The 8,373-nt window shown below is 34.5% G+C and overlaps 1 protein-coding gene across 1 annotated transcript; it reads left to right on the forward strand.

Moving 5' to 3' along the window:
- The first annotated feature begins 3,117 nt into the window (after window positions 1–3,117).
- Window positions 3,118–4,895, forward strand: LOC111455885 (protein SHORT-ROOT-like). Its single transcript, XM_023097528.1, has 2 exons — window positions 3,118–3,619; window positions 3,813–4,895. Exons 1-2 carry the CDS (start codon window positions 3,167–3,169, stop codon window positions 4,716–4,718), a joined length of 1,359 nt encoding a protein of 452 aa, XP_022953296.1. The 5' UTR covers window positions 3,118–3,166; the 3' UTR covers window positions 4,719–4,895.
- Window positions 4,896–8,373: the final 3,478 nt, after the last annotated feature.

An 8,373-nucleotide genomic window follows, 5' to 3' on the forward strand; every position in this document is an offset into this window, starting at 1 on the left:
ACAGACCAGGTCAATTTCATTGCTCTGAATTTGATATTATGTCACTTCTGCTATGCTTACCTTTGATTCAAAATAGATTTATGAACGTTTAAGTCCATTATATATTAGGCATGCAGTGACGACCTTGATTTTAATAAAAAAATTAGAGTCGTTACAAACTCGTTTTTTAAATTACATTAATATCCTAATAAAATAAGCAAAATTACCTTTAAAAATAAATATTAGTTTTTTTCTAATTTTAAAACTAATATTGTTTTCTAATAATATTTTCTTCTTTTAAAATTCATTTGTTGTTATGAACATTATACACGTGCGAGTAATTTTACTATATCAATCATTATTAATGTCATGTCAAAGCTGAATATTTTGTGATATAGTTAGTATATTTATAATACTATATATTATAATGGATTGTTATTCTGTAGCCTTTTTAATACCTTGTGAAAGTTTCGAAGGGGATTGATACCCTGTTGTATTGTTATTGGCATATGATTTCTTACACCATTGGCTTTAACGATCACCTTAGCGGTATAAACGATCGTGTCATACACCATTCTTTTCATGTTCGATTTGAGCTTGTTTGTTTTCACCTTAGCGGTACATACACCATTCTTTTCATATTTGATGGTTTGTACACAAGAATGTGTTAGTTTATGTTTATAGTTTTAGGTGGTTGATAGGATGTGTCCCTAATAAGCTGTCACAAATGTTTATAATATGTATATCTGTTCCGGGTGATTGGTATGAGATAACCTCCCTAGTAACACATGCACAAGAGAACCAAGCTAAAGCGGTTTACATGTTAACTCAGGTTAGTATGTTATCTCAACATTGTTAGCGATTAGAGGTATAGAACTGTGTGCATCTAGAGATTGGTTTGCTCCCGAGAAATTAACCTCCAAACATCCAAAAAATGAGAGATGGGATTTTAACCACCTAAGCGCCCTTAAGAACCTAATAGACATCTACCACATCTAGGAATGACAAAGGTAGCTTTCTAAGTCATTAGTTGTATGTATGATGTCATTAGTTTAACGGAGCCATCAGAGTCTCCACTACCCTTTCCACTTTGATACCCGTATAGTTGAGTTTTACCTTCGTACCCGTATCGTCGAACTAGGCACGAGGCCAATTAAGATTGTGTAATCTAAAAATTTAGTTGGATTACCCTGCACTTTAGATCTGTCCTATGGGGAGGTTGGACGACATAAGTAATGCAAATCCGTTTATGGGAGACATGGATCATCCATGTAGTTCTTGAGCTGGCACGCACATGGGATCTCACCCTAACTTTGGATGATTATATTGTGGTATGAGTTCCCAGCTAACCTTCCATAAATGACAAGCATGCTAACGCACATCATACTTCTCCACGAGAGAGAGTTCTATGAGATATTGCCTTGACTTGGGACTCCGGTTTCACACTGCATAAGCAAAGAAAGCTACCCAAAATAAAAAAATAGAATAGTAGTTCACCTAAGAGATGGGACTAGCGATTCAATAAATTCTTATTAATAATAATAATAAATAAAAATTAAAAAAAAAAAAAAAAATGAACCACCTTCTCCAAACCCAAGGTGAGTTTGTGAGCAACCTAAGTACCATTCGGAATTTTGAGGCACCTCAAACTTTTTAGAAGACATAATAAAGCCCATGAATACTACTAGGTTAAAGATGCGACGAGAGCTTACAAGTAGGTAAGTAGGTTGATTAATGAATATTTCATTTTGTAATTCTATCCTAACCATTTTTTCGGTAATAAACTTGAACAGCATGATTTTATAAATAGATTTTATTTTGTATTTGATATATGATTTTATTTTATTTTCAGTTCGATCTTAGATATCAATTAATTTAGAGCATTGTACACTATTGCATTGAACCCTTTTTCGGTAACTTTTCATGGGTGATGATCATCTTAAAATTTTTCTATTTGGTTAAAACCCTTCGATTGAGTTTGGAATCATTCTAGGGATAGTTTCAATCTAAAAAACAAATGCTTAATGATAGCTTCGAGAAAATAATTGTTAGGTTTGGACTGTTTTAACGTAAAAAAGATGAATTTGAGTAAGAATTTCGTATAATAGAAATTTTTAGCGGCCTCTTAGAATAAATTTTGAACGTTTATATTTTAGCATTAGTACAAGTCATTCATTGTATTAGGGCTAGGTTTGATAGGTTTGATTTATACTATGTGATAAATGATTGGTGATGTATGTCATATGAGAATTGCAATGTTAGTGCATGTACTATTATATGCATAGAAGCTAGTCATGCAACTTTTTCTTTGAATGTGAATGACATATATAATTATTACAACTATGGTGAAATTACGCATTTAATATCATCAGGTACTATGACACGATCTGACTTAACTCTACTAACTTACTACTAATTCTCATTAATTAGGATGAAGTCTCCTAGAACTCTCGCTTATTCGCCATCATATTATTGAAGTATTTTTAGTAGAATGAGTAAATTGTCTGCATTAGTCTCCAAAAAAAAAAATAATATGTTTTAAATATAAAAGTTTAGGTTCTAAAGATGCATGTTTGTATATACACACGTGACTATTTTAAAAAAAATTCTTTAATAAAAGCCCGAACATACAAAATGATTGATTTGAGTATTTGATAATAATTTCGCGGGGTCTACGTCAAAATGCTTATGATTTGTATGGTTATGTGTTAGAACTTTATACTTTATTTTATCTTGAAATTATGTATTAAATGTCTTAAATTGAACCGTATTTCACTTTATTTTATGTTTGGGTAATGTTTTAATGAGATCCTAACTTGAAAAGTTGTCTCACTTTTACGACAGAAACGTCGTTTTCTTTCAAATCTACGATACTCAAAGATGAAATGTATAGCTTTCTCAAAATTTTCTAGCAACCATAGATCAACGCCTTATTTGTTACGCTTTTAAAAATTCGTAGCGCATTATTTTATTTTATTTTATAAATAAAATTAATTTAAAAAAAAAAACTTTGAATAAGCCCAAGTATTAAACAAAAGTTTTTTTTTTCAATAAAGTGTTTATATAAATTTATTTTATTTATTTATTTTTATAATTTATTTTTGGGTTCAAAAGGGTGCTCCTTCCATCAATCAAAATTGTGAAACATAGCCTTTTTTAAAAAAATTTATTTTCTCCATAAGAAATTATGGACATAACTTTTTTCACAGCCAAAGAAGCCCCCACAACCTTCTTCAACCAAAGCCATGATCACCATCATCATCTTCACTTCTCCAACTTAGACATGCAAAGCTCCACCAGCCATTCTTCCGAGTACTCGCCCGAACAATCTCCATCTGCTGCTGCTGCTGCTGCTGCTACTTTGGCCGCCACCGGAAAATGGTCCTCCACCCTTCTCAAGGAGTGTGCTAGAGCCATCTCTGAAAAAGACTCCAACAAAATCCACCATTTTCTTTGGATGTTGAACGAGCTAGCTTCCCCTTATGGTGACTCCGATCAGAAAATGGCTTCCTACTTCCTCCAAGCTCTCTTCTGCAAGGCCACTGAAACTGGCCTCACTTGCTATAAAACCCTTGTCGCCATCGCCGACAAGAATCATTCCTTCGACTCTTCCCTCAAGCTCATCCTCAAATTCCAAGAGGTTTGTTCCGATTCGATTAGGTTAACGTAAATTTAATATCTTGTTCGATTCTTCTTTTCATCGGTGAGTTATGTTATGATCAGGGATTGAGTGAGAATTTGAACCTTCAAATTTAAAAGAAAAAGGTCGAATTTTTATATTAAAAATTTAAAGTTAAGCTAATGGGTTATGGTAAATTTGAATTTTATGTCAGGCAAGTCCATGGACAACATTCGGGCATGTCGCATCGAACGGTGCGATTCTCGAAGCTCTCGAGGGAGAAACCAAGCTCCATATCATCGATATAAGCAACACCCTTTGCACCCAATGGCCAACCCTACTAGAATCCCTAGCCACGCGCAATGATGACACTCCACATCTCAAGCTCACCGTGGTCACAACAACAACCATTGTTAAGTCTCTAATGAAGGAAATAGGGCAAAGAATGGAGAAATTCGCAAGGTTAATGGGAGTCCCGTTCGAGTTTAACCCGATAACGAATCTCGAAAACTTAACCGACCTTACAAAAGAAGCACTCAAAGTAGAAGAAGATGAAGCCATTGCCATAAATTGCATTGGAGCTTTAAGAAGAGTGAGAATTGAAGAAAGAAACAATGTGGTTTCAATGTTAAAATCATTAAAGCCTCGAGTTTTGACAATTGTAGAGGAAGAAGCTGACTTCATAAGCTCAAAAAACAACTTCTTGAAGTGTTTTGAAGAATGTCTTCGATTCTACACTCTTTACTTTGACATGTTGGAAGAGAGCTTTGTGACAACAAGCAATGAGAGATTGGTATTAGAAAGAGAGTGTTCAAGAAGCATTGTGAGGCTTTTGGGGTGCGATGAAAGTGAAGAACAAATGGGGAGTGAGAAGAGAGAAAAAGGAAAACAATGGAGCAAAAGGCTGAAAGAATCAGCCTTTTCATTAGCTGAATTTAGTGAAGATGTATTGGATGATGTTAAGGCTTTGCTCAAAAGGTACAAACCCGGTTGGGCGCTTCTGCGTCGAGCTGCCACCACCGCCACCGGAAAAGTACACGAAAGAGACGACGATTCGTGTGGAGTTTACTTGACATGGAAGGAAGAACCAGTGGTGTGGGTTTCAGCATGGAAACCCTAGAGGAATTTGTCATTTACTATTATAATACCACTCTATATTCATAAAGGAGTTCTTCATTTTGTATGAAAATTGTTATATATATGTCTAGATTTTGTATTCAAATTCTTAATTTCTTGGGGTGCTTTAATGGTTTTGCTTGGTTCTTTTTTGTTTATGGATGGACTTTGCTTAGTTTCATATGAGTAGCAACTTCATACATTGTATGATACCAATATCAAGCAATAGGAATATTCTATGGAGTTCATATATAGACATACATATAAATTTAATCAACTTCAATATTTCAAGATTCCTTTGGTAATAATAACCCAAACCCATTTTTATTTTTAGTAGAATAATAAAGATTATATCACAAATTTAACCTAGGGCTTTGAAATTTCCTTTTTCTTAAAAAATAGAAACAAAAGAGAGAAGCTAACCAAACAAAATTGGTTTCTTTTAAGCAAAAATGTAAAGTGGGATAATCATTACGTTTAAAAAAAAAAAAAAGTAAACTCCCTTACCTATAATTTATCTCATAAATTATTATCGAACCGAATCTTTAAACGATCGAAACAAAATATCAGGGTTTGGTCGTTCGTGGAGGACAAAGGCTTGAAATTAGTGGTTGAAATGGGAAGATATCTACACAAAACTTTATGATTCATTTGTAGGTAGCAAATGAAAGGTGGTATGAATTTTTGTGGTTGGATTTATCAGCTTGGGAGATGGGAAAACAACATTCATATCCATATATATTAGAGAGAACAAGAGAGAGATCTAATAGCTTTCAAGTGTTTATAATATATGTTCTTCAATTATATGATATTAGTGCTGACATGTCATAAAAAGGGAAAGTTTGGGAACAGGGTTTCAATCATACATGTTTTGAGTTCTTCACTTTTACATATTTTAAATCAATTTGGTAATTCAATTATTTCTTTTTCTTTTATTTATTTATTTATTGAGAAATATTAAAATATTTTCTTCCCAATTTTGAAAATATATTTGTAATATGTAACCATGTACCAAAAAAAAAAAAAGTTAAAAAGATACCCTTTTTTAAAAGAAAAAGGGGGGGAAAAATAAAAAGGCAACTTTATATATATCTAATATGTTACCAAAAACTATAATATTTGTAGATGAAATGAAAATTGGAGCATTCTTAAAGCTAAATTATTAATGATTGAGTAAATAATGTTGGAGTTAATGAATTTGGAAGCAAACTTTATAGAACAAATGGCTAATCATAATTTTCACTTTATGACCCAATAATGCATGAGTTGGCCGAGGCATCCAAGCAATTCCTTTAGGAGCCCAAACGCGTAAAAATGGGCGAAGAGATTGTCATCTTTCTCTTAAGTTAAGCAAGGAAAATGATTGGCTGTAAGGGGTGGATGTAATTTCTTCGATACGTGTTTAAAATTTTATGTACAAACATTTNTTTGAATCTTTCATGTAATAGTTCAAGTTCACCGCTAGCTAGCAGATATTCTTTCCTTTGACCCGTTATGTATTGTCGTCAGTCTTACAGTTTTAAAATGCGTCTTCTAGGGAGAGGTTTTCATATCTTTGTAGAGAATGTTTTGTTCCTCTCTCCAACAAATGTGACATCTCACAATCGATTCTTTTGAGAGCCAACGTCTTCGTTGGCACACTGCTCAGTATCTGGCTCTGATACCATTTGTAACAGCCCAAACCCACCGTTAGTAGATATTGTCCGCTTTGACCTGTTACGTATTGTCGTCACTCTCACAGTTTTAAAACGAGTCTACTAGGGAGAGGTTTCCACACTCTTATAGAGAATGTTTTGTTCCCCTCTCCAATCAATGTGAGATCTCACAATCCACCCCCTTGGGGGCTAGCGTCATCGTCGGCACAGCGACTGGTGTCTGACTTTGATACTATTTGTAGTAGTTCAAGCCCGCCGTTAGTAGATATTGTCCACTTTAGCTCGTTACGTATCGCGTCAGCCTTATAGTTTTAAAACGCGTATACTGGTGAGAGGTTTCCACACCCTTATAGAGAATGTTTTGTTCCCCCTCCAACCAATGTGAGATCTCACAATCGACCTCCTTGGGGGCTAGCGTCCTTGTCGGCACACCGACCAGTGTCTGACTATGATACCATTTGTAGTAGCTCAAGCTTGCCGTTAGTAGATATTGTCCGCTTTAGCCCGATACGTATCGTGTCAGCCTTACAGTTTTAAAATGTGTATGCTAGTGACAGGTTTTCACACTCTTATAGATAATGTTTTGTTCCCCTCTCCAACCAATGTAAGATCTCACAATCAACCCCCTTGGGGGCCAACGTCCTAGCTGGCACACTACGATGTCTAACTCTGATACCATTTGTAACAGTCCAAGTCCACTATTAGTAGATATTGTCCGATTTGGCCCGTTACATATCGCCGTCAGTCTCACAGTTTTAAAACATGTATGCTAGAAAGAGGTTTCCACACTCTTATAAAAAATGTTTTGTTCCCCTCGACTCATGTCTTAACCAAATGGAGTATATAAGTGATTTTTGAAAGGAGAAAAAAGTGGGAGGTGGGGGTGGTGGGGGGCTAAGGCTCCAAGGGGAAGAAGTTGAATAGATTACTGAGAAAGGCAAATTGAAAATAAGTTGACATAAAGATGGGGAATGGACCCAAAAGGAAGGCTTTGTGGGAAGCACAAGTCTACCGACTTGATCCCATGTTTGCCTTTTGGTCCATTGATTGGAATAGCATATTTCGCTTCAATTACCACACATTTGTATTGCCTTTAACCCAACATTATATAGTGGGAACCCAACTTTTTGTAGCTTTCTCTCAGATAAGGATTGGTACTACGACCAACCCTTTTCCCCCCCTCTCCTAACTTTGCTTTGCTTTATCAAATTATATATACACATAGTGTGCATTCTATATCTTTCCTCTCTTTATACCTACGCAAAACCCTTTACTTTTGGCTTTTTACTTCCATACTTTGCCCTTTCACTTCCCTCCTTTTTCATTTTTGTTGCTACATCTTGTTTTCTGGTTCGTGGAGTTTGCATCATTTTTTTTTTTTCATTTTTTGTTCCTTCATGTTTTCAAATGTGTTTGGTTTCAACTTCGTGGTAAATGAGAATGAATGCAAGAAAGAGAAATTAATTACGCCCAATATTTAATATAGGCTTACGCTTGATTGAGTTAGGTCTTGCATAGTATATGGCCCGACTCTCTAAATTTTGATTAAGAATGAAGATTTGAATATACTGAGCTTGATTTTGTGTTCGAGTCATAGATAAAGGAAGTTCATTATGAGTTGTTGGGTCATTCTTTTCTGTCAAGAACTGAGAGATTTCACAAGGTAAGGTTTATGGGTATTTTGACTCGATTTTTTTTCCTATATTTGAGAGTAATCTTTAGAGTTAAAGAGTCCAAAATTTTTCAAGTTTCATTAAGAAACTCGACAAAGATTCAAGTCAAAACTTCAAGTCAAAACTTGAATTTTTGGAAAGTTTGAACATTCGGTAAGAACTCAATTTCATCTAAGTTTGTTTTAAAGTATCTTTGTTTGTGATGAGTTTAACGTTATAAGAAAAATACTTTGATGAAGATGAATAAAAACTCTTTGAACTTTTGAACCAAGTCAACTCGAGTATGATACAAGAAGATACAAATTTGTAAGCAAAAAAAAAATAGATTAAA

Source organism: Cucurbita moschata, unplaced genomic scaffold (assembly GCF_002738365.1).
Source record: "Cucurbita moschata cultivar Rifu unplaced genomic scaffold, Cmos_1.0 Cmo_Scf00018, whole genome shotgun sequence".
In the NCBI taxonomy this organism is placed as follows: domain Eukaryota; kingdom Viridiplantae; phylum Streptophyta; class Magnoliopsida; order Cucurbitales; family Cucurbitaceae; genus Cucurbita; species Cucurbita moschata.

Bases quoted from the DNA above. Each gene is read 5' to 3' on its own strand.
- LOC111455885 (XM_023097528.1), top strand. From the start codon at position 3,167: ATGGACATAACTTTTTTCACAGCCAAAGAAGCCCCCACAACCTTCTTC. The intron at 3,620-3,812 runs GTTTGTTCCGAT...ATTTTATGTCAG, and splicing joins TCATCCTCAAATTCCAAGAG to GCAAGTCCATGGACAACATT.